At 34.8% G+C, this 27,209-nt stretch overlaps 1 protein-coding gene across 3 annotated transcripts in view; it reads left to right on the forward strand.

Annotated features, from left to right (window-relative positions):
* Window positions 1-27,209, forward strand: part of c12.2 (von Willebrand factor A domain-containing protein c12.2) — a 550,347-nt gene that overhangs the window by 211,773 nt on the left and 311,365 nt on the right. For all 3 annotated transcript variants that reach the window (XM_090409563.1, XM_090409565.1, XM_090409564.1), the window contains exons 17-18: window positions 4,426-4,500; window positions 21,785-21,900. In XM_090409563.1, the coding sequence (XP_090265689.1) occupies window positions 4,426-4,500; window positions 21,785-21,900 (191 nt within the window). The remainder of the gene's footprint in view (window positions 1-4,425; window positions 4,501-21,784; window positions 21,901-27,209) is intronic.

Genomic DNA, 27,209 nt, shown 5'->3' on the forward strand with positions numbered 1-27,209 from the left:
TTTATCTTTTTATTGCTGACCTTTATACCATATCTATTACAACAGCTATTCAATTTAGTCAGAGAATCTTGCAGACTTGTAGCGGATTTATTTAGAAATATAACATCATCCGCATAAAGCAAAGAGCTGACATTAACATCTCCAATTTTGATATCATGTTTAATACCACTTTCCTTCATAATGTGATCCATATAGATAATGAATAACAGAGGGGATAATGTACATCCTTGTCTCACACCAGATTTAACATTAAACCATCTTCCTGTACTCCCTTCAATTCTAACTGCTGACTTACAACTCAAATAAAGACTGAGTATTGCTTGATATAATGCCTCATTGACACCATATAACTGCAGCGTATTGAATAGCTTCTCTCTTGACACCTTGTCATATGCCTTTTCCAAATCGACAAAACTTAAATACAGATCTTTGTTATATTCCCATGCTTTCTCGACTATTTGTCGTAAAGTGAAGATCTGATCCTGACAGCCTCTATTTGGCCTGAATCCAGCTTGTTCTTCATCAAGCTTTTCTTCCACAATTCTTCTCAACCGTTTCTCAAGTATAAAGTGAAGATCTGATCCTGACAGCCTCTATTTGGCCTGAATCCAGCTTGTTCTTCACCAAGCTTTTCTTCCACAATTCTTCTCAACCGTTTCTCAAGTATACTTGCACAGATCTTGCCAGGAACACTCAGTAGGGAAATACCTCTGTAATTCTCACATTCAATTTTATTTCCCTTTTTATATATGGGTACTATGAGAGCTCTACTCCAATCATTGGGAATTCGTCCCTCTGTCCAGGCTTTCTGAACTATGCAGTGCAGCCACTGTAAGACTCTTATACCACCATACTTCAGCATTTCTGGTCGAATATCATCTACTCCTGCTGCCTTTCCACATTTCAAGCCTTTGATGACTTTTTCTACTTCAAGTATGGATATGTATTCCTGACTGTATGCCTGTTGTGTGTTTTTTATCATTCCACTATCACTGCTTGTTTCATTTAGCAATTTTTCAAAGTAATTACTCCATACCTCAAGGATATCTTTTTCTCCCGTTTTCATGTCACCTTTATCATCTCTAACTTCTTTTACAGCACTCTTTCCTCCATTCCTCCAGAATATTTTACCACCTTCTTGATATTTATTTTCTATATTCTTGCCAAAGTCCTCCCATGACTTTTGTTTAGCTAGTTTTACTCAGTGTTTAGCATTCTTGCATTTGTCTCTATATTCTCTAAGAGCACAAGCTGACTTATTTGATAGGAACTTTTGATATGCTTTCTTCTTTTCCTTCACTGCCTCTTTAACTTCCTGTGTCCACCAGGGAGTTCTGATTTTTTTATCCTTGCAGACAACCTCACCACATGCCTCTCTGGCAGAATCAATCAATGTTTTCTTCAGAGTTTGCCACTGAATCTCCAAGGTTTGATTCCTGTTCTCAAACTCTTTTTCAATAATCTTTGTTTATTTTAGTCTATAGTTCACATCTGAGAGCTGCTCAATTTTTATTCGCTTTAAAACTTTCTTACATGTTATTCTTTTCAATATGAAATTCAATTTTATCCTGCTCAAGACTAAATAGTGATCACTTCCAATTTCAAATCCTCTGTACGCTCTGGTGTCCTGCACCAGGGAGAAAACATCACTATCAACAATAACATAGTCAATGAGACTTTTTTTATTCATAGCCTCTTCTCTCCATGTGAATTTGTGCACATTTTTATGTTCGAACATGGTGTTAGTAATAACCAGTCCATGTCCTGAGCAGAAATCCAACAGATATTTGCCATAATTATTAGCTTTGCTCTTTTCTTCAAATTTTCCCAAAATATTTTTGTATGTCTCACAATCATTTCCTACTCTGCTATTTAGATCCCCAACAAAGACCAACTTTTCCTTTTTCATTGTGTCAGTTGCTTTTTCTAAAGCCTCAAAAAACTCCTCCACTTTTACCTTAGTAGAACCTTCTATGGGACCATAGGCACAAATAAGTCTCATTTTCCACTTCCCCATTCTCATATTTGCCCACATTACTCTACTTGAGACTGACTACCATTCAAGAAGATTAGCCTTGTATTTTGTGTTGAATACTATGGCTACTCCTTCTTTTCCTTGATTGTCATTTCCTGAATATAACATTTTGTATTTATTGCTCAGAAAGATCTCGCCAGTTTTTGTTTCAGTCACCCCTATTATGTCGATCTGGTACTTATCTAATTCCTCAGCTAGCTCCATTTCTTTGCCATTCAGGCTTCTTACGTTGATAGTACTGATCTTTAACTCTGGAGATGTTGAGTTGGAGTTTGTTTTCAGATTTGTTTCAGTAGCCGGCCTTTCGCTGTTCGCCCTGTTCCCTGGTGAAAACAACGGGGGCCTTGTTTAACCGGGCGATGCCCCAGCCAGCATGAAATTTTGTCATGTTTAACCATTATTTTTTATTTTGGTTTAACCAATAAGAATACAATTTGGTTGACTAAATCCCAAATTGCCAGCCCATCCTCGTTCGTTCAGTATCCAAGTAGATACCCAACAGGGTGCACCACGAGAAGGTGAGGATTGGACAATAGGTCAGAAGCCCTGGTCGGTTCTCCACATTCCTTTAAAGGCTATGTGGAGGTCTCCTCTCAGTTATATAGCTTTGACCCTTAAGCACCCCATTTTTTATATACTTGTACAGTAAATTTATGCTAATAAACTGTGTGATATATACTTAATTTGCTGTCCTTATTCCACAAGCATTATCACACTATAAAATAAAAATATCAGTAAATACTTTATCTGTTTTCTTTTCATTTAAAGAATGAGTACTTGTATCTGTTGTTTTACAAGCAGAGTACTGATAATAATAGAAACATGTTTTCAAATATTGCCTCAACGGTTGTCTTTACAAATACATTTTTCTGGTAAAAGTACTATTGAAATTGCATTTTAAATGGTTTACTCAGGTCTTGAAGCTTTGTGAATTAAGGAAGCTTGACGGTTTTTTGATTAAAAAAAATCAGAAACATTTTTTTTTAATATATATAGTGTATATACTTGTACAGTAAATTTATTGCTGGCCTGGTTGGCCGAATGGTTAGCATATCCGCTCTCCAGCCAAAAGGTTGCAGGTTCGAATCCCACTGTGGGCTTGTGATTGTCTGTGAAAATACTAGTGGTGGTGGTTAGCGGTAGATGGCGTTGGTGTAGATGATGAAGATAGTTGCAGGTGATGGATTAGTGGAGACAGAGAGTTGTAGAATAGGTGCCCTCCCTTGATGAGTCTTTGGACTCCCTGGAGGTGTTATGTAGTAAAAATATATTTATTTATTTACTTTACCATGGGAACTTTCAATACAGTGAAAACAGAACACCATATTCTTTCCTTGTATATATTCTCTTAAGGGAATTTGAGCCAATTTCTTCTCCTTTTACACAGCTCTATTCTTTTTTAACTTTGTATCATGTATTCTTTATTTCAAGTATCCATCAACTGTTCTTTTGTCACTATGCAGCATACTCCATATTTCAATTCTTGTATCTATGGAAATGATGTTACAATAGCCTGCTATCACAAACACTAAATAGCAGTTCAATCATAGCAGAAAGGATATATTTATCAGTAATATAATCATGATAAAACTTCTCATTTGCTTAAAGTCCACTTAATACAATCTGCAGAAAGATGTGCACTTTTTTTTTTTTTTAGTGCTGATTCTTCTTGTTGCAGTTAAATGATTCTATTGGTGACTTTTATTATGAGACTTTAGATTAGTCTGTTCCAATTCACTACCAATAGTGACTGCTACTTCATTCTCTTTACAATCAAATACTATTTTCACAAGATAGAAATGTATCAATATAATGATATTTGCATGCATATTTTCTGGGTCTAATTTAATAATTCAATGATCATCATCCAAATTCGTGATATGCACCCTCACAAAAAGGTGTATGCAGGATATTATGATAGCACTGTGTGAAACTTTACATCATTACTAACTTTCTGTTAACAATTTTTTCCAAATTAATCTGTTATCTGCCAAGATATTATCAGCATTACTCTAGTATTATCATGTATTATATTTCTATCTTCTATGAGGATGTGCTGAAAAGTTGTGATGATCACCATGAAGGAATTGTGGTAGAACCATGTAACTTACATATTATTCTACATATTCCCCACAAAGTGTTATACACTTATTACAATGCTACTGCATCGTTTGCAATCCTCTTTTCACAAACCAGGATTTAATTGTCATTAAAATATAAATATCAATCATTGCAGAAGTTGTGTACCTTCTGTGAACAAAAAAGATTTTACTTGATGCTTTAGAAAATTACATATCAGTTTGTTTTTTTATGTAATCAGAAATGGAAAGTTTATAAAGTTCATAATGTTTTATATTTATATTTTATTAAATTTTATCCTGTATATTTAGGTAGGACCTGTAAATAAGAAAATCAATACTGTTCTTCAGTTTGCCCATAGTTTGAGGAAAGCAGAAGATGAAACTGTATGTATTGAAATAATTGATATTAATGGATTGATCAAAAGCATGACATGCTTTTGATTAATACGAATACATCAAATTTAAAATTCATGTTGTATATCTGCTGCAACATAAAATTTGCATATTTTTAGAATATCTATAGTCTTTGTGACATAACAGAAAATATAATCCATATAAGTGAATGTACACCCCCCACCCCCATGAAGGTACTTGATTTCTGTACATTTTAGCTAATTTTACAAAAAAATATTTTAAAGATTTTTTTATCATGTTAGGTTATTCTGAAATATGCATATCAGTTTATTTGTTAATATTCATTTGCTAAAAAAAATCACCCTTCACTATTTTATAATATAATTTAAAAATTATTTTAATGCAATATCATAATGAAATTTATCAGAATTAACTAAAGTGGTATTCTAGTAAAATTTATGAATTTAAGTCAAATGAAAGATGACAGTTACTTGGAAAATCATTTACAATTAATCTATTTTACCTTTTTTTTTATTTGTGAGAATCTTATTCACAAAAGATAAAATTTCATATCATTAATGAAAAGAATGGTTTTCCTCAACACACTATCAGGTTGATAGCCAACTTGTATAAGGAGCAAGAAGCCACGGTAAGAACAGGTGTTGGATTGACTGACTGACTTCAAGTTGGAAAAGGAGTTAGGCAAGGATGTTTACTTTCTCCTCACTTGTTTAGTATATATGCAGAGGACATCATGCATGAAGCATTGGATGAGCTCGGGACAGGAATTAGGATAGGAGGTAGATGGATCAGTAATCTGAGGTATGCTGATGATACAGTACTCATTTGTAATGACAGGGAAGAATTAGGACTAATTCTTAACAAAGTTAACAAGATTAGTAATAACAGAGGACTTCAACTGAATCCTAGCAAGACAAAGATTATGGTTCTCAAAGGAAATACAAACAGAGAAGCTCTTGAGAAACAAGTGTACCTTAATTGAGAAAGTCAGCAAGTTTGAGTACCTGGGATCCATTATTAATGTGAAGAATTGCTGTTTAGAAGACGTCAGAAAAAGGTTAGGAATGGCTAAAACAACAGTCAGAGACCTGTCTGAAATCTGGAAGGATGGATCTATCTCCATGGGAACAAAGTTGAGGATTTTGGACGTAATTGTTTTTCCAACAGCGACTTATGGATGTGAGACTTGGAACCTAAAGAAGTCAGATAAGAAATGGATATCTGCTTTTGAGATATGGTGTTACAGAAGACTGTTGAGGATATCATATACTGAAAGGTGTACAAATGAATGGGTGTTAGAAAAAATCAGTAGAACTTTAAGGCTCCTTAAGGATATTGACAGAAGAAAGTTAAAATATTTTGGACACATAGAAAGGATGGAAGGGGGACTGTTCAGAACAGTAATAGAAGGTAAAGTTCCTGGAAAAAGAGGCAGGGGTAGGCCATCAATGAGATGGATGGATGGCGTGTGTGGAGTAACTGATCTTCAGAGAGTTGAGGCTGCCAGAAAAGCTAACAATAGGACTACATGGCAAGGCCTGGTGTGGCACATTACCGAGCATCGGAGTGACCATATGGCATCTGTAGATGCCCAGTGAACATAGTAGTAGTAGTAACAAATATTGGTGCTGTAGATAGGATAAAGGTTAGATAATCCAAATAAATTATTAAGATAAAGGTTAGATAATCCATTGTCAACTGTGAAACAACTGTGTTGTCTCACAGTTGACAATGAAAATCACTACCATCTAAAAGAAAAGATATTCACAAACATCCTTTGTAGTGGGATTTGAACCCACTGCTTGTAGATTGAAGAGTGGAGGTGTGCTGGAATAGAGGTCTATTAGCATTTTATAATATAATATAATTTAAAAATTACTTTAATACAATTACATAATAAATTTTATCAGAAACCTTTACATTCATTTTAATTTACCATGCCCTCTACGTTGACAGTGACACTGAAGTAACAATTTATTTTTTCATTTTTGTCTGTCTTCTTTATACACATAACAGTAAAACTTCCTTTTCTGAGTACTAAATTATTATCTTATGATCCCCTGCTTCTAATCCTCATAATAGCTACATATAACACTAATTGTGTGTGTGTGTGTGTGTGTGTGTGTGTGAGAGAGAGAGAGAGAGAGAGAGAGAGAGAGAGAGAGACACTTGGTTCAGTTTAAATTTGCATTGTACCCTCAGTCTGATCAGATGGATTAGAGTGATTCTAGACATCTTTTTCGGATTAGCTTATATGATCTCACTCATGTTATCTTCTCCTTATGTGTTAGGTTCAGTTGTCCACATGACTAATTAATAGCATCTCTGTCCTGTAATAGAAAACTTTTACAGGACAGTTAATTGTATTTACATAGTTGTGTCTGGCAATGGCATTCTCTGATTGTTTTGTGGGATGAAAAATCCATTTCCAGGAGGGGGAATTCTACCGGCTCCATATGAGACTGGCTAATTCACCTTCATTTGAAAAGTTGTTATAATGTTCACATCTTAGATGAGATTCTTTCTAACCAAAGGGCATTGTCCTTACCAACTGAGGTATGGAGGCTCCTTTATTCCAGTATATTTTTCTTAATTTCTTTTACTTACATAGGACCTGTCATAAAATTTTTTTACCTGCAGTTCTCAAACCAAAAGGAATGATGTATCATGTCCCACAATTATTATTATTAACATCTGACTTCCATGGAGTCGGAGACTCATCGTGGGAGGTACACACTATTGCACATGCTTAAAACTAAAATTTGATATGTCTATATTTACAACACACTCAGGCAGTGCATTCCACTCAACAACTCTCCATGCAAAGAACCTTCTCCTCATTCCTTTGCTCACACTGTCCTACCTTATATAGTTTCCAATGATAGTCTCTTGTTCTACCCTCCTCTCTCCCATTCTATGAAAAATCTCTTCCATGTCAACCTGATAACAACTCCGACTAGCTTATAGGTCTCAGTCATATCCCCACCCCCTCTTCCTCCTATCCACAAGGCTCTCAATCTTTCCTCGTGCTCCACATTCCAAAGACCACCGACCACCTTTGTGAATCTTCTATGGACCCTTTCTAATTGTTGCTTACCAAATCTCAAAACCTTACAGTTTGCAACATTGAACTAATAGATCCACTTACTTGCCCATTCATGCAGTCTATTCAAGTCCTCTTGTAAGACCATAACATCTACTTGACTCTGCATTGCCTCTCCCCCAGTGAATGGACCTTTTTTCACTTGTGCAAATTTATCTTTAATTTCATTAAAGTGAAGGAGGTTCTGCATAGAATGGGTGAAGATAGGAAGAGAACAAGAACATCCCTGGCATCTGTATAAGGAAATTGTGAGCAAGTAGGTGAAGAGCAGGTTTTTTGTATGAAAGGTGGTGTGTGATATTGGGATGCATTGCCCGATTGTGTGTTGAGTGCAGAGACAGTGAACATATTTGAGACATGGTATGATAAACTGTGTTGTGTGTGTGTGTGTGACAGTGGGACCTCCCACGATGAGTCTATTGACTCCATTGAGGTTTAAAAATAATAATAATAATTAACATAATCAGAAAGCTAATAAATTGCAAATCAATCCACCATAGTGAAATTCTTGGGAGGAATAATGAGACATTTATTATAGTGAATTTTCCTTGGAATCGGTGCTATGAGACTTGAACTCATAGAGTTAAGGTCTATGAGTTAAATAAATGAGTTAAATTCCTGATATGAGACTCAGGAATTTGTTATAAGAAGTGAATTACAATAATGATGTTTGCTATAATGTTAATTGAATGTAAAATCTGGTTTAGACATTTGTTTTTATATGTATTTATTGTCATAACTTGAGAGGTATTTGCAATATAGTGAACTAATATATGTGTTCATATATTAGTTCACTATATTGTTATCCACAAGGAAAACAAAGGTAGATTGAAACATAGCCATTGGATATTCTCTTTCACTCACCCTGACCACCTATTATTTAGAAGACTTCTTGTTCTTCTCCATTGATCCTCAGCCTTTCTTTTGGTCCAATATGTAACATCATTTTTCTCAGTTTCACTGACCCTCTTCTTAGAACAGATTAACAACTTTCGGCCTCAGAATTTCTTGTTTCATAGTAAACTTAATCTGAGGCCGAAAGTTGTTAATCTGTTCTAAGAAGAGGGTCAGTGAAACTGAGAAAAATGATGTTACATATTGGACCAAAAGAAAGGCTGAGGATCAATGGAGAAGAACAAGAAGTCTTCTAAATAATAGGTGGCCAGGGTGAGTGAAAGAGAATATCCAATGGCTATGTTTCAATCTACCTTTGTTTTCCTTGTGGATAACAATATAGTGAACTAATATATGAACACATATATTAGTTCACTATATTGCAAATATAGTGAAGGATAGAATCCTATATTCAACTGTGAAGTTGTGAGCAGCTTTCTTAGATGTTATGCTCACTTGTATTCCTTCTAGGAACCTGGTCCATCATCCACCTGAAACATTGGGTATCATTAACACCTCTCTTAACAGAGTTCCTATCGTTTGTTGTTCTGCTTCTTCATTACAAGAATTCAGCATGGTTAAATTTGTCATGCAATGCAGTGGATTTAACCACTGGAAGATTCAACTTATTATTGATACCTACAGCTTTAGTTCTCACAACTTCACAGTTGAATATAGGATTCTATCCTTTCCTTCATTGTTATATGGTGATTGATATTCATTATGCACAGTTATGAAGACTATTACTGAGGTAGAATAATAACTTAAAAAAAAATTACTCAATGTTTCAGCCTTCATAATAAGGACATGATCTGGAGTACACAGACATACTGTATATTCCAGTATAAGTTGACTTTTCAGCATTGAAAAAAAGTACTAAATTTTTTAGGTCGACTTATATGCCGGGTCCAAAATTGATTGCTTTCCAAGAAAAAACTAGTACATATCATACTCTGTTAAATTTATTAGCAATATACAAAAAGGGTAAATAAGAAAAAATATTTCAACTTATATCAGATTTATTTACAGAAAAAATTATTTACATGTTATAGAATTATTTATTTACAAAAGAAAATAGGTAGGTAACTACATAATTAAAATTTAATTTTCACTGTCTGAATGTATGAAAAGTTCATTGTACTCTGGTTCTGTAATGTCTTTCGGTGTATCGTCATATAAATTGTATTCATTTTCTCCATCAGATTTAGCATCAATTTCATCATCATTGTAAACAAAATCATCTTCTGAGCCATCTAATTTGTTAGATATAGCACATTTTTTAAAAGATTTTATTACTGTATCTGGTTTTATTTCATCTCACACTTTCGCTACCCATTCACACATAGTTACCAAAGATGCATGTCGCATTTGTCCTCCTTTTGTGTAACTTTTCTCTCCTTGTAGCATCCACGCATTCCACTGTTTTCATAAACTGTCTTTAAATGGCTTGTCTATACAAACATCCAACGGTTGCACTAGTGAAGTTAACCCACTTGGAATAACTTGGAATGCACTTTTTTTGCTTTCTTTTAGCAATTATAAATCTTTGAAAACTTAATAACTTATCATCCAAATCCTTTGCCAACTTCTGTGCAATTTTCGTTTTTAGTCAATGCACTAAATTTTTCCTGTGCATAAACCGGCTACACCAACTCACTGTAGCGTTGAAGTTTTCGCTGTCCTTTTTATTTGCTTTGCCCCACTTCAAGCAAATAAACGAATATTATTTCTCATTATAATGAGTCCATTTTGCCAATTTTCTTGAACCCAGTCTGCAACATTATTTTCCAGAATAGGCCACTTACAAATTCCTTTCCGTAATGCGCACTTATTTTTTGGCATTTTCATTATTAAAGTTTCATTTTTTCTCCAATCGCGAACTAGTTTTTCGTTTACTCCGAACTGATGTGCAGCAACACGGTTAGTATTTTCTTTTGCAAATTTAATCACTTTGCACTTAAAACTCACATCATATTTCATTCTTTTAAAAGAAGCCATTACACTTTAGTTCACTATTGGTCAACTGGTCAATATGAAATAAAATTTCTTTTGTCAACTAGGTATTTTATATCTTTTGCCAAAACAAAGACTGGAAGGACTAAAAAGGCAGTTATGATCCTAGTGGTTGACACCTGTATAAAAATTTCGCTTAAAAACTGTCATAATTTTTATTTTTAAAGAAATTTTTCGAGTCGACTTATATGACGAGTATACTATAAAAACTCAAATAAACTCAAAAAATTCCAATATCGACTTATACGCCAGGTCGACTTGTACCCCGGAATATATAGTATATATATGGAAACAAAAAAAAAGCATTGTTTCTCTCTCTCTCTCTCTCTTCTATATAATATAACGTATAGAAACAAAGAAACAAGTTAATTACAATTCATAAGATATTAGTCTACCAAATTATGCCTAACTATTTCTAATTTAGTCATCTGATGTCTGATAGCCTGACCTATGGTGAAAGAAAAAAAATACCCTTTATATATATATATATATATATATATATATATATATATATATAAAACTATACCATAGCAAGAATTTTGTTTTTCGATGCTAGCAGCATTACCATGACCTATGACATATTATTGTAAGAGTATTAAATCTAAAATAAGGACTTAGCTTATTATTGTTTGGTACCAAGAATCCTAAGTTGGAGATTGCTGGAAACTTAGTCTTATTATTTAAATTAAGAAATATTGTTGTTAGCTTCTTGAAACAAAAGTTATGTGGATAGAATGTAGGCCTTTTTTGGCCATTGTTGCTGATAATAGGGCTTACTCCTCAGCCAATTTGTAGAACTGCTTTATTGTTGTATCTTTGAAGGAAGAGGTTCTTAGTCCATACCCTACATTTGGCATAAAGGGCATTGCCTGCACTGCACTGCACAAGAAGAGGGAGACAAAAACTAGAGACCAGCCATCACTGCAGGTCTCCAGTTAGCAAGAGGATAAGGGGAAGAGCAATTCTAGTTAGCATTTCCTTGTTTCTAGGCAAGGTGATTATGAAAAGTGGAATGTAAATGTAGACCAGTGTTGCTATAAAAACTATAAAAGTGCAATCATTTTATTGTACATCAAAACTATCATAGGTACTCTGATGCTGAAACAACATGACCTTACAGTATCATTCATGCACACATGCTCATAAAAAATTTTCTTAAATACTAAATTTGCATAAATAATCTTGTCCACCACTCAAGAAACAAGGAATTACTAAAACATAGAAATCAGTTCTGGCCTTTCATACTGCAAATTGGTTTGTCTGCAATTTTAGTTATTAGATCTGGTGTTGAAGTAGAGAGCTCCTGAAAGATTTGTGATTTTCTGTTGATTTATTAAGTGTTTTCTTAGATTTAATTGTATATTTTTAGTATATTATTGTAGTTTTTTAGTGTAGTTATTGTTCTAAATCATTTTATAACATAATTTCAGAAATATTATTAGCTGTTTTAAGGATACTTGTGACATAAGACTGAATGATATATGTATGTAAACACAAGAAAGATATTTAATTAACCAAATATTTCGGTTTGGAAATAGCAGACCATCCTCAGTGGTATTACAAGAACAGTTTTAAAAAATACAAGCTAGAATACTAACAATAGATCATTAAAAATAGAACACGCCGCGTGACGTTATATCACTAAGTATTAAGTATAAAACGGAATATTTTGAAGTAGAGACATGATTGAAAAAAAAATAAAAAATTAATGAGTAATCTTGATTAGCCCTTCCCAGATTTTTGATATAGATATACAGTCATTACGATTCAGGTTCGGACAATGGAGCAAGGCCTCCACGCTTTCCTTGAACAAACATTCGAACCTATAACGGGATCTATGTAAGAGGCGAGTCCTGGACCAAAAGATGCTGTGGTCAGTTTCTATCCCGTGTTGAGCCAATTCAGACTTTTCAGGTTTGTTGTGAAGAATGGAGGATTGAAATAGAAGAAAACAACCAGTTATCATGGATGATGGGCTGATTCTTTAAGAATATAACAACCTGTGAACATTGGTTTCCTGTATACTATAGTTGTAAGAATATTTGAAGGTGACCGGATGAGGAGAACGTCTAAAAAATGATAACTGGTTGTTTTCTTCTATTTCAATCCTTCATTCTTCACAACAAACCTGAAAAGTCTGAATTGGCTCAACACAGGATTGAAACTGACCACAGCATCTTTTGGTCCAGGACTCTTGCATAGATCCCGTTATAGGTTCGAATGTTTGTTCAAGGAAAGCGTGGAGGCCTTGCTCCATTGTCCGAACCTGAATCGTAATGACTGTATATCTATATCAAAAATCTGGGAAGGGCTAATCAAGATTACTCATTAATTTTTTATTTTTTTTTCAATCATGTCTCTACTTCAAAATATTCCGTTTTATACTTAATACTTAGTGATATAACGTCACGCGGTGTGTTCTATTTTTAACGATCTATTGTTAGTATTCTAGGTTGTATTTTTTAAAACTTCTTGTAATACCACTGAGGATGGTATGCTATTTCCAGACCGAAATATTTGGTTAATTAAATATCTTTCTTGTGTTTACGTGCATATATCATTCAGAAATATTATTAGTTTTTACTACTCTTAAAAATGGTGCCAAAAAACTCGTCGTAACAAGGCAATGACTAAAGCTAAAGTGCATATATCATTCAGAAATATTATTAGTTTTTACTACTCTTAAAAATGGTGCCAAAAAACTCGTCGTAACAAGGCAATGACTAAAGCTAAAGTTGTTGCTATTCAGGAGACCGTTTGTCCTGAACAAAAGCACTGCTGCAGTGATGATAATAATTTATCTGAGGATACGTTGACATTAGAAATAGCTCGGTTAAAAGAAATTATTAGGAAATCGACAAGGGAATTGGAAAAGGTGGAAAAATGTTTGTCTAAACTTCGACAGGATGAGATAAAAAGGATGAGAACAAGAACAGGCAGGAAAATACTGAACATGGAAATCAAAATATTAATAAAATAACTTAAAATAATTATTTTTATTTTAAATAATTTAAAATAAAACATAGTAGGAGAGAAGATATGAAAGGTCTGTTGGAAGAAGTGAGAAAGAAATGTGAAATAGTAAAAATTGTAGGATTACTACCTAGATATAATAGTACTGAGTTAAGAAGGAGGACGATGATAGCAAATGATTTCATGCGCATGTTATTTAGAAGATATGGATGCGCGTTTATAGATATGTGGGGTGTGTTTGATGGCAGAAAAGATTTGTATAAGAATGATGGCCTGCACTTGAATTCATTTGGCATCAGAAACCTGGAGAAATTACTTCTTGATATGAGACCCAATGCAGAGAATCAGTGAAACTAGATCATCAAGGTAGGAATGGGAAAAATGTGTGTGAAAGTTAAGCTATGGTATACAAACGCGATAAAGATATGAATGCCTTTGAACATGGTTATGTATGTGCCGAAGGAGTGGAAAAATATGCTTTGGGTTCGGGCGTTTTAAGTATGTCTATGGGGGGAAAAGAGAAAATTCTAGCACAAGACTAAATAGATTGCATATCTAATTATAAGAATAGGCTAGGTTGTAATTTATTATGTCTATACACAAATGCCAAGAGCATTAGAAACAAAGGGGTTGAGTTTGTTGCTTTATTGAATACGATGTGGCCTAAGATTGTTGGCATTAGTGTAACCTGGCTATCAGAATCAGATATGGTAAGTGGGATCAAGTGTAATGGATATACTATTTTTAGGAAGACAGAAGAGATAGGAGAAGAGGAGGAGTGCTACTAATGATATCAGACGACCTAAGTCCAGTTAGGATAGAAATACAAAAAAACAATGATGGTAACAATGTCCCATGTAGCGATGAGTTTGAGTCTATCTGGTGCGAAGCGGAGGTTAACAGAAGTTTCCAAACATTGACTGGTATTAAATTTGCTGGGTAGAAGAGAAATCTCATGATCAGAAAGAACAGGAATTTATTGAATTGTTGCGAGATAACTTTCACAAGCAGCATTGTGAAAGAAGGAACTCGAGGCCATAAAAGCTAAAGGCAGTCCAGAAGAATTTTATCATTATGCTGCAAGCAAAAGAAAGAATGAATGTGTTGAAGAATAACTTTATTGAATGCAGATGGTACATGAGTGTCGGAAACTAACGAGATTGTTCAGTTAATGAGTGCTCACTTTGCTAAGATATATCAACCAGGTGGTGTATGTAGCATGGTGCACAGTGCTACATTGGATGAGAGGTTCATGAAAATGAGGTTGAAGAGCTGTTGCATAACCTGGATAAGAATTTGTCAATAATTGGAATATCAGTCTGTTTGCTAAAGAAATGTTCAGCTGAATTGGCTAGGCCTTTCACACATTTGTATAACTTGAGTCTCAGCTCAGGAATGATACCACATGATGGAAGAAATGTATGATAGTTCCATTGTATTATTATTATTATTATTATTATTACCACGGGCTACTCCAGGAGTCCTTAGACTCATCGAGGGAGGCCCTAAACATCATGTTCACACAGCTGTTCAACATTCTCACAGTATCTATCATACCTTGCCTTGAACTCGCTCACTGTCATAGCACCCACAACAGACTCTGGCAGCTTATTCCACTCATTTACCACTCTAAAAGTAAAGAACCCAGCTCTAACACCCCTGCTAACCACGCTCTTGCCCAGCTTCCATGGGTGTCCCCTAGTTCTCCCACCACCAGTCCTGATCTCAAAAATATCATCTGAATTAATCCTATAGAATCCTTTTAGCAATTTGAATGTCTCAATCATATCTCCCCTTTTTTGCCTATCAACTAGTTTCTGCAACCCACAAATCTTCAACCTGTTCTCATATGGTGCATTCCATAGACCTGCTATCATCTTAGTCACTCGCCTCTGGATCCTCTCAACCTCCTCCCCATCAAGAAGGAACCGAGGTGACCAAATCTGGGCACAGTAGTCGAGATGAGGTCTTATCAGGGCTCGGTACAGAGGTACAATAACTTGTTTTTCTCTGCTCGTCAAGGTATTTTTCAACAACCAAGTGAGTTGATGAGCTGATTTAGCTACTTTCGCAATGTGCCCCCTAAACTTCATCTCCCTATCCACCAACACTCCCAAGTCCCTGGCCTCATCAATCTCTTGGAGTACAGTTCCACCAATGTGGTATACTGCTGCTAATCTTTTCACTCCGAAATGCATAACCTTACATTTTGTCACATTAAATTGACATCCATTCTCCTTAGTCCAGAACTCCAATCTATCTAAATCATCTTGCAAGACTTTGACATCTTCTGCATTCACTATCGCCCTACCCAACTTTGCATCATCAGCGAACAAATGAACTGTCCCACTTAGACCATTCCCTATATCGTTAATGAACAGATTAAACAACAGTGGTCCAAGAACAGAACCCTGTGGCACACCACTAGTCACAGGCCGTTTTTTGGACTCTACTCCTGAATAAACTACTCTTTGATATCTCTCCATCAACCACCCAGCTATTCATCTCACCAACACTATATCCATTCCCATATGTTGTAGTTTACGGATTAGAATTCCATGTGGTATCCTGTCAAACGCCTTTGCCAGGTCCTGCAGTATCACTGTAAACCCATTTCCCTTATCCAGTTCAGCCGTCACCCTGTTATAAAACTTGAGCAAGTTACTGAGGCATGATCTACCTTTCACAAAGCCATGCTGTCCTCTGTACAGTATCTCATTTTCATCAATCCATTCCTGTATTTTTCCCTTGACTACTTTCTCCAAGACCTTGACAACGACTCCTGATATGCTGATCGGTCGGTAATTTGCAACCATAGTCTTGGATCCTCCTTTATGCAGTGGAACTATTTTCCCCTCTTTCCACGCCTTCGGGACTAAGCCAGACCTGAGACTCAGATTAAACAACATGGTCAAGGGCACTGATAATTCATTAGCCGCTTCATGCAAGACCCGTGCCGGTATACCATCCAATCCCACAGATGTATTCACATTAAGGTTCTGTAATAGACTATTCACCTCCACTTCATTCATCACAATTCCCATATAAACTAATGGTTCCTTCATTTTTTCAACGTCACCACCTGGATGATATACTTTTGCAAAGTGCATGCTCAGTAACTCCACTATATCGACTGGTTCAGTGAACTCTTTACCATCGTCATTCCTTAAAATCATTTTGCCATGTACAGTTTTTTTCTTGCTTGCAGCATATTGAAAGAACTGTTTGGGATTCTCTTTTGCTTGCATAGCTAGTTTCCTTTCATAATCGGCTTTTGCTGTTTTTACCACACTCGTTACCCTTCTAGCCTGTACTTTATACCGTTCGTGTGCCTGCAGGTCACCCCTTTCTTTAAATTCCCTCCATAGTTGTTTCTTTTTTTGCAGCTCAAGCATAATGGTGTTATTCATCCATTTAACCCCTCCTTGTTTCACTATTCGGACCTTAGGTATACAATCAGCCATAACCTCTTGTAAATGCTCTTTGATCACTTCCCATGCTCTATCGACGTCCAGCCCTTGCAGTTGTACATGCCATGGCACTGATCCAAGCAATCTCCTTAGCTTGTCATACTTGCCAGCACGGTAATTCCACATATACACTGTCTTAATCACAAATTTCACACCTTTAGCCACCTCCCAGGTCAAGACCTTATGATCACTCTCACCAATAGGTGGCAACATGGTCATATTCATTACAGTCAAATTCTCAGATACTATTACCAGGTCAAGCACTCTCACACCCCTAGTATTTTCAATTACATGCTGTTTCAGATAGTTATCCCTTAATAATTGAATAAAATCCATTTCCTTCCTCACGTGTCCTCTCCTCCTTCCAATCAATGTTACCATAGTTGAAATCCCCCATAATAATTACCCTCCTTCCACTCATTTCATCAATTTGTTTATGCATACCATCTCCACCATCTATTCCATCACCTGGTCTATAGCAGCACCCAACTGTATATTTTATTCTGCCAGTATCAATCTCACACCAAATAGCCTCAAATGAGCTCCTTTCACTATCCTGCAATACTTCAATTCTCCTTGGCTGCAGTTCATCAGCTATCATCAATAACACCCCTCCCCCAATTTTATTCTTTCTGTCCCTCCTAAACATACTATAACCTATACATTCTATCCCACTAACTATATCATCTTCCGTCAGCCATGTTTCACTAATGCCAATAACCTGTGGCCAGGAAGAGCCAATCAAGGTCAAAAATTCTTCTTCTTGTTCCTAACACTCCTGGCATTAGTATACATGAATTGCAGTGTTCCCTTTGTCCCACCCCTATCTTGATGCGTTATTCTAAATATCCCATTCCCATTTTTTGTCCTTATTGCTGGCTCAGGTACATTATATACATTTTTACACTCAACTGTCTCACTGATGTCTGGATATCCACTTCCCTCCCCTCCTTGGTAGTTCTAGTTTCCCTGGTTCTGCACATCCATTTTCACTTCATTCAGCAACACTTTTTCCAGTCTCCGCACACCAAGTCCATTCAAATGCAGTCCATCCATCTTGTATAAGTCCTTTCGCCCATCAAACTCATTCCACACGTCCACAAATTCCACACCACACCGTCCGCATAACCTGCGCATAATATCATTTGCGATTATGGCCCTCCTTCTAAACTCCTCTCTGTCATACCGCGGTAACAGACTCACCATTCTAACTCTGTCACTCTTTTCTTTCGCTACCTTTAACAATACTTTCAAGTCCTCTCTCATAAAAAATTTATCACCTTTCAATTCATTCGTACCAGCCACAATTGTTATTTCTTTCACCCTCTGTTTTTGCACTCTAATGCTCTCACTTACATCCTTAAATTTCGCACCCGGAAAGTACGATTTAGTTACACTCCCATCTATTACTCCTCTTAATAACGAGTCACCATACAATACTCTCTCCTTCATTTCGGAAACTCGCCCACGCTGTTTATTTCCGTTAGCCGAATCACTCTGGAAAGAGTTTTGCAGGTGCTCTAATTGCCGCTGCGCATCTTGTATCACTGCGCGCAGCCTAGCGATCTCACTTCCTACAAATAATTCCTCATTTTTTTTATCATTCAAACCATTTTCTCTTTCTGTATAATTGCTCTCACTCTTTCTTAGATCACCGCTCACATTGCCATCTTGTACACCGCAATTCCCTATCGAGCCACTATTTTCACTCGTATAATGGTGATGCAAAAACTGATGTGTCTAACTACTGACCTATCAGTATCTCTAGTGTGGTAGTGAAGATTTTATAGAAGTTGGTAAGAACTCGCATACAGAAATGGGTAGACAAGCATTCTATACTCTGCAGGGTACAGCATGGGTTTACTAAAGGAAGGTCATGTTTTAGCAATTTGCTCATATTTTATAACAATGTTATGACTGAGTTGGATTAAGGAAATGGATACACTATGATAATGTTGGATTTTTCCAAGGCATTTGATAAGATACCGCATGATAGGCTGTTGCGTAAACTGGAGAATATGGAATTGGGTATAATCTCTTGACTTGGATCACGGGGATTGTTGACAGACAGATATCAAAAGTGATATACAAAAAGTGAAAGAGGGGTGTGAATCTGCCAGATTTAAAGTAACCAGTGGTGTACCTCAGGGTTCAGTCCTTGGGCCATTATTGTTCAATCTATACATTAATGACATCAGGCAGGGTCTATAATCAGATTTGCAATTGTTTGCTGATGATGCGAAAATAGGCAGGGCAATCAGGAATGCTACTGATATTCAGCAATTACAAAATGATTTGAATAGACTGGAAATCCGGGCAAACAAAAATGGCTGTCAGTTTAATTTTAGGAAGTGTAAAGTTATGCACTTTGGAGTTCCAGCAGCATATTATATTAGTGGGGTTATGCTACAAGAAACTGAAGAGGCAAGGGATCTTGATGTATTGGTTGATAAGAATTTAAAGTTCAAAGGTCACATAGCAAAAGTTGCAAATACAACTCAGAGGAGAATTGCTATGTTGAAGTGAACCTTGACATGTAAAGGTTAAGGAAGTAATTTTGGCTCTTCGTAAGGTTTTGATAAGACCTCACTTGGATTACTGTATGCAGACTTGGTCTCCTGTGTTCCCTTGGAACACAGGAGACCAAACCACAGGGAATCTCTTGATAAACTCTTGAAGCTGTGGAAAGGTGCAAAGAAGAGTTAGAAAGATTATATCCAGATTATGGGATTTAGATTATGAGGACAGATTGCAAGTATGTGGATTGCAGACCCTGGTTAACAGGAGTAAGAGGGGTGATATGATAGAAGTCTATGAACTTTTGAATGGGTGTTATAATATTTCAACTGATGAAATTTTTTGTTATATGGAAGGTGGGTAGAGAACACTGGGGCATCCATGACAGCTAAGTTTATTCACAGTCAAGAAAGGAGTAAGAGCTAGGTTTTTCTTCCAGAGAACAGTGAGTGAATGGAATAATTTGCCTTAAGAGTAGTGAATGCATCTAGTGTAAATGAATTTAATGCTAGGTATGCTAGCTGTTTTGGGTAATTTACAGCCTCCCTCGATGAGTCCTTGACTCCCTGGAGGTCTCAGATAATAATAATAATAATAAGAAGAAGATGAAATAATCTGGGTACTAACAGAAATGCATTGCTATATTTAGAAGTTCAAAGACACTTTAAAAGAGATGTCCAACTTATGCTACATAAATCATGATCTCATGTAAAAACCAGCTTTGGTCTGCTTTTATAAGATACCTAAAATTCACAGAACTAGGTTATGATGAATGTTATGTATCACAAATCAATGATGAAGGGCATGCATACCCCAACCCTCCCCACACAATAAGTGAAACACAATATCAACAACATTAAAAGTTAAACAACATTAACAGTGATTCTCTTAATGTTATTTAACATACAAGATTTGTTCTGCATTAGTATTGTTAAGCTTCATACTCCTGAAGAAGTATATGTTAGTTCATACTAAGGCATCACTCTCTCTCACTCACACACACACAGTTAACATATATAGTACACTGGTCTCATAGCATGAGTTGTTTCAGCTGTAAATCTAAATAAATCAAACCAAACCAAACCAAACCTTAGTTCATAGGGAACTAGTTGAATAAAAAGCATTTAATATTTTAATCTCTGTGCTTCACCATGGAATAGAACTTTTCTTTCGATTTTGAGTAATGCAAGATGCTAACAGCTGTCTTGAAATCATAGTGTTAACTCTCACTATAGCAGAAACTGTTATAGCAACATCACCTGCCAAAATGTGTCATCCCAAACTATAGAACCAGTGCTGTTGTTTTAAAGCAAATTCATATCTAGCAAACATTACTGTTATAAATCATTCCTTTGATCTCTATAGGTTTGCTATATAGCGAGAGATGGTTTTAAAAACACAACTGTTATCTTTGCCTAGAAATTGCTCATAAATTTATATTTTTGAGAAACATGTAGAGGTTTTATGATTATAGTCAGGTTTGTGCAAAATACTTAAATTATTTTAACTTTGCTTATTTCCAGTTTTTAGGCCATATTTATTAATTGTATATTTACTTTGCAAGTGCTCTTTTTTGAAAAATTCTGTGGTATCATGATGATGCTGACACAAACTAAAAGTATACTTCAGAACTTAAAAGTGGGTGATTTTTTTCCCCCACCTTTCATTTTTATGTTATTCTCTCCCTTTAGTATCTTTCATAATGACATAATCTACATAATCCAATCACTGTTTTAAAATTATTATTAATTTGACAAGCTTTTAAATTTTAATTATTTAAGGAATTAGGAAAGAAAATAAATTATCAGATAAAAGAATAGGTTCAAATGAAGTACAGCACTTTCTGTAAGACTGAAACAATATTTTTCCCCTTCCTTGACCAAGTTTAATTTTCTCTCTTAAAATTATCCACATTATTTTTTGATCGATTAATTGATTATCCACATTAAAAAAAAGGAATGTTTAATGTTCCTTTTCTTTTATCTGAATATTTATTATATTTCCTAATTCCTTAAATTGACCCACTATATTTTCAATGTGTAGTGTGTATGTATATGAATTTTTTTGTTTTTTTACATCTGCTGTAGTATTGATTATTACAAATTTTATATGTGGACATTGTGTTAATTTTATAGTAGTTCATATTATAATAATTAACAATTTTCTGTTAAAAGTGTTGTTTGGTTTGCTTATCTTTTGCATCCCTACAGCTCTTAGTTTGGAAATAGTATAAATATACAGATTAAACAGGGATGAAATTTAGTTCAAAATTCAAGTTTGAAGTTTGGAAAATTGCTCTAAATACATTATTTAATCATTATAGCTGAGGTCATTGTCTTCATCTTTGTCAACAAGACAGCTATTGCGCATTTCACGGAAGCTTACAAAATATCCTGAGCAGGATGTATATGATATTGTTACAAAGTCTTGCTTAGCAAGGTATGGTCTTAACAATTTTATTTATTTTGTATTAGCATATTTTGTAATGATTAATTAATTGATATTGAAAGGATGTATTATAATGAAATATTGTAATGAAATATATCAATATATATTTCATTACAATATATATTATTGATATATTGTAATGAAATATTTTAAAAGATAATTTTGTTTACTCACCATAATATTTTAATAATTCCAGTTTGTAAGTGTATTTTTGAAACAAATCCACGATTGCAGTTTTTAACTTGAGAAATACATAAGTTGCTATATACAGATAGAATATAATTAGATAATAATATCTCTTAATGCATAATAACTTTTAAGTTTTAAAAAAACTGTGCACCACATATTTTGGTTTCTAACTATGCCACTTTTCTAATCAACTGGTAATAGCATGCTTTGGATTTGATTAATTTGATTTTGGATTATTATGATGGAATCTTTGCCCATATTCATTACTTACATCTTTGAGATTGAACAGGAATAAATCTGTGTGAGAATGAAGAGATGAGAATACTAATACACCATAGCAAAAATAAATGAAAATCGAGTTGCTCCAATGCTACTAGCCCACAATGGTAATAAATTAAATAAGTTAAAATTACTGATTCAAATTTAGAAAGAGTACCAATTAAAAAAAAAGAATATTCTTTTTTGTAAGAAGCACCGATGATCACCACTTTGTAGAAATAACTATTATTTTGCAGAAAATTACAGCATATAATGAATGTTAATTATTCATAACTTTAATTAATACTTCCAGTATTTTGGCAATCTCAACAAATTTAGGTACATCAAACTGCCCCAGATTTGGAACGCACTCATCTCATCCTCTGATCTTCAGCCAGCCAAAACCACCCAATTCAGTCTACTAGGGGATGCCATTTAGGACTCCAGGACCTACTTTCATTGCCTTTCTTCAGCCTCATTTATCCATTATTAGTGCCTGCATGCACATATCATTGTTCTGTGATCCCTGATGATGGCAATGTAATGTTGCTAAAATATTGGAAGTATTAATTAAAATTATTATAATTATCAGTATATGTTGTAATTTCTGAAAAATAATAGCTATGCATAACCACTGTATAAGCCTTTCTACCAGGATTATCATTTTGTAGAAACTTAAAAATTTGTTCAAGAATTTTTTAATATAGAACTTACGATGCAGCTGAAAATAGTGTAAGATTGAAAATAATGCAGATAGTGAAAAACAAGGAAATCTACCAAGCAATAATTTCATATAAATTAGAAACATGAAATAGTAAGCACATCATCATCATCAAATTCCCGATATGTATATAAAGAAATATTTCAAGAAGTATATAAAATTCTGTAATAGTACTATGTTGAATGCTTACATTATTACTAATGTTCTTTCTATTGATAATTTTCCTACAAATTAATCAGCTATTTGTCAGGACTTTAATATTGTCAGATCTTAAAACTCAGTAACTTGGTCTCCTAAGCCACATCTAACCATTAATCCACCTGTAACTCAGTCTTCCACTGTATGGTATCTTGGCATAAAATGTTAGATAAACATTACACTGTTTATCTAACCATTCCTCTCCATTTACATTATATTACCATCTAATGTTAGCTTTGGTCACATATTTTTGGATGATAACATTATCAAATTCCTTCTTAATATGCTGTTAAATGTCCTAATTTTTCTCAGAAGTTGCATATCTATGGTCTCTAGTCTTTGATCAACTGCTTTATTTCTAATCTGGCTCTGAGATTGGTTTGAATTTTTCATTGGTTTGAATTGTTTCAAACATTGGTTTGAATACTGTATTGTATATTGCTAGTTTAGTATTTTGACTAATTTCTCTCTTATTCCATACAAATCTATTCTATTGTGCATTGTGGAGTATCTGATGACTTTCATTCAAATACATCACATTTATTTATTTATGTTTTATTAATTAGGTGACTTCTAGGGAATCTTAAAAATAAATTGGAAAGAAATGGAGATAATTAAAAGTATATTACATTTCCCCTTCCCTCCATTTACCATAATATAATGGTTTCTTTTAATATTCTGTCACAAATTGCTAAAAAATAAATTCACTTGTCTTAGTCTGCACAAAGAGAATAAAGAATTATGTTCATACATCATTTGTAAAATGTTTTTATTAAATCATTTGCAACTTTAGTTTATGGTATGAAACTTTGGCAACATTTTATAATGACAATGGTGTTAATGCATGAAGTTGGCTATTTCCATATTCAAGAAATGCACCATGTTTTGGCCAACAGATCAAGAAACTATCATTATTTTACTTTAATAGAGTGAAACTGTGTAATAGAACAGTCTTTTTTATTTGAAAGTTTATTTTACATGTTTTTTCATCCTACCTGTACAAGGAGAGTACCATCAAGTTTGGACCAACAGTTCGAAGCAAGTGCACAGATACAGTGACTTTTGAAGCAGCAAGGCAGCTAAGAAATGTGTGTTTGTTTTTTTTCTGCAGATCAAAAGGAGAATAAGGGTTACTGTTTAGAGAGGACAAAGAGTTATAGGAATGTATTCAAAGACCTATAGATTTATCTAAAAGTATTTATTCTTTCAAATGTAGCAACCAGAAGATAAAAATCTAGAAGAAAGCCTCTGATGTTGTTTTAAAAGAATAAACACTAGCCCATATGGAAAGAGAAAATTTCAGCACTATGAGGGTGGTCTGAAAAGTTCTCGGCCTAACAATGAAAAAAACGAATTTATATTTCAAAATTATTTTTATTTTTCAACATCTTCCTTAAGACTAACACATTATTCCAGTGATGCTCCAGTGCCATTATCCGATCCCTTTAGTGGTTCTCAGTAAGATCTGCAAAATTTCTTTTGATTCAAAGAAAAATACTGACCAGCAAGGAAGAGTTTTAGTTTTGGGAAGGGATAGAAGTCAGAGGGAGCCAAATCTGGGGAATAGGATGAATGTTCCAACAATTCATAGTGCAGATCCCTTAATTTTCCCATTGCCAAAACACCTTTATGGGCATGTGCATTGTCCTAATGAAAGAGGATTTTTTTTCTGCAAACTGGGTCTTTTCTCATGAATTTTTTTCGTCTAGTCTGGTTAAAAGATTGAAATAATATTACCCGGTTATTGTTTTAGCCTTTTCAAGATAATTAATAAACAAAATGCTTTAAGCATCCCAAAACACCGGTGCCATGACCTTTCCTGCTGACGGAACCGACTTTGTCTTCTTTGGCACTAAACAAACGGCTTTTGTCCACTGTTTTGACTGCTGTTTGGATTCTGGTGTGTAATGGTGAATCCAAATTTCATCCATAATAATAAATCAATGAACAAAATCAGTTTTATTCTTGTTAAAATGCTCCAAGCACCGTTCAGAGATTTTCATGTGGGTGCGTTTTTGATCTGCTGTGAGCAAGTGTTATCTTGTGTGAAGCATTTTCATTTGCAATTCTTCATGCAAAATATATTCTAAACGTTCTTTTGAAATTCCTATAGTCTTCTCAGCAATTTCACGCACTTTGACTCGCTGGTCATCCAATACCATATCTGTACTTGATCAATGATTTCTGGTGTTGTTACACTTTTTGGACGTCCTTCATGTGGATCATCTTCATGGCTGGTATAGCCACATTTAAACTCGGCAGCCCGTTTCTTAATTGTCAAAAACGAAGGAGAAGAGTGCCCATAAACTTTTATGAACTTCAAATGAATTTCTTTTTGCGATAAACCTTCTTTTACATGACTTGTAATTTCACATGGATGCTTATGACAGATGTACCAACTTAGGAAAAAAAATTTTTTTTTGCTGATAGTGTTGCCATCTATGGTTGAGACCGAGAACTTTTCAGACCACCCTCGTGCTTCTTTCCATACTAAATTTTGTTGTTCTTAATTTCTGAATTTCCTTTGCATTAAGTGTCCATGTTTCACAGCTATATGTCAATATAGGAAAAATACATTGGTTAAAAACTTTTCTCTTCAGGCATAATGTTAGTTGGCTTTTGAGTTTTGAATGTAATTTTTACAAATTCTTTCTACCCAAGCATTGTACGTCTTTTAATTTCATCCGTGATATTTTGTTCCATTGATATCTGTTGTCCTAAGTAGATGTAATGGTCTTCTTGTTTAATTTCCTCATTATTGATTTTTATTATTTCTGGTTGGACATAGCTATTGAACATAACTTGGGTGTTCTTTAGGTTTATCTTATATCCACGACCTCTAAATTGCTAGCAATTTAGAGTTTGTGGATATGAGTTTGTAATTCATGTGCAGTTGAAGTAAAGATAACTATGTCATCTGCAAAGGGTAATTTGCTTAAATATCTTCCATTTATCTTCAGACCTTTCCCTTCCCAATCGAGAAGTCTGAATATTTCTTCTAGGCACGATGTGAATAATTTTGGAGAGATTGTATCTCCCTGTCTTATACCTTTCTGTTTTTCCACAGTGGAGATGGTTCCATTGAAATGAATTTCTGCTGTGGCATTGGTGTATGCTGATTTGATGGTTCTGATGCATTGCTGCTCCACTTGTTGGTTTCATAGTGCTTTAAATATTGCACAAGTGTTTACTGAATCAAAGACTTTCTCATAATCAATAAAACCAAGACATAATGGTAACTGATATTCATTACACTGTTCAATAATCTGCTGTACAACTTGAATATGGTCCATTGTACTGAAGCCACTTTGAAAGCCTGCTTGTTCTTTTGGTTGTACTAGGTCTAGAGTCATACAAAGCATATGAGCTAAGACTTTTATAAACACTTTGTAAACCACTGATAGTAGACTGTTGGTAGTTCGTCAAGTCTTCTACCTCACCTTTTTTATGTATAAGTATTAGGGTTTATCTTTAGGCTTCCATGTTCTTGGTACATCATTTTTCTTCAGGTATAAAGTAAAAAATTTTGGTAAGAGTTTTTTTGCTAAGTCATAACAATCTGGTCCTCCATGGAATGAGGGCCATTTTATTTCTGTTTGATTCATCTTGGAAAGTTAGGCCATAAATTCACCTTGCTGGCCTAGTGTGGGTTGGTGAATAGCAATATTTTCACATTGGATTGCCAGTCCCAAAACCACTGCGTCACAGCTCTTTATTCAATATATTCAGAGCTGCCCTGATATCCAGTGGGTGGTAGTCAGGGTTTCCCCCATCCACATATAGCTGATTTAAAAAGTACTGTCTCCCACAAAGGGAACAGACGTAGACCATTGGATCTATTTAGGTTAGGAAAGTGAAGTAAAGTTTCACATGTTTCTTTATAAAGTCATTCCATGAGGAACTGACTTTTGTGAAGGACTCTAGTCTTGTTCCA

This window comes from Typopeltis vanoorti, chromosome 19, assembly GCF_054136105.1.
Source record: "Typopeltis vanoorti isolate ZY-2024b chromosome 19, IOZ_Tvanoo_1.0, whole genome shotgun sequence".
NCBI classification, from domain to species: Eukaryota; Metazoa; Arthropoda; class Arachnida; order Uropygi; family Thelyphonidae; genus Typopeltis; species Typopeltis vanoorti.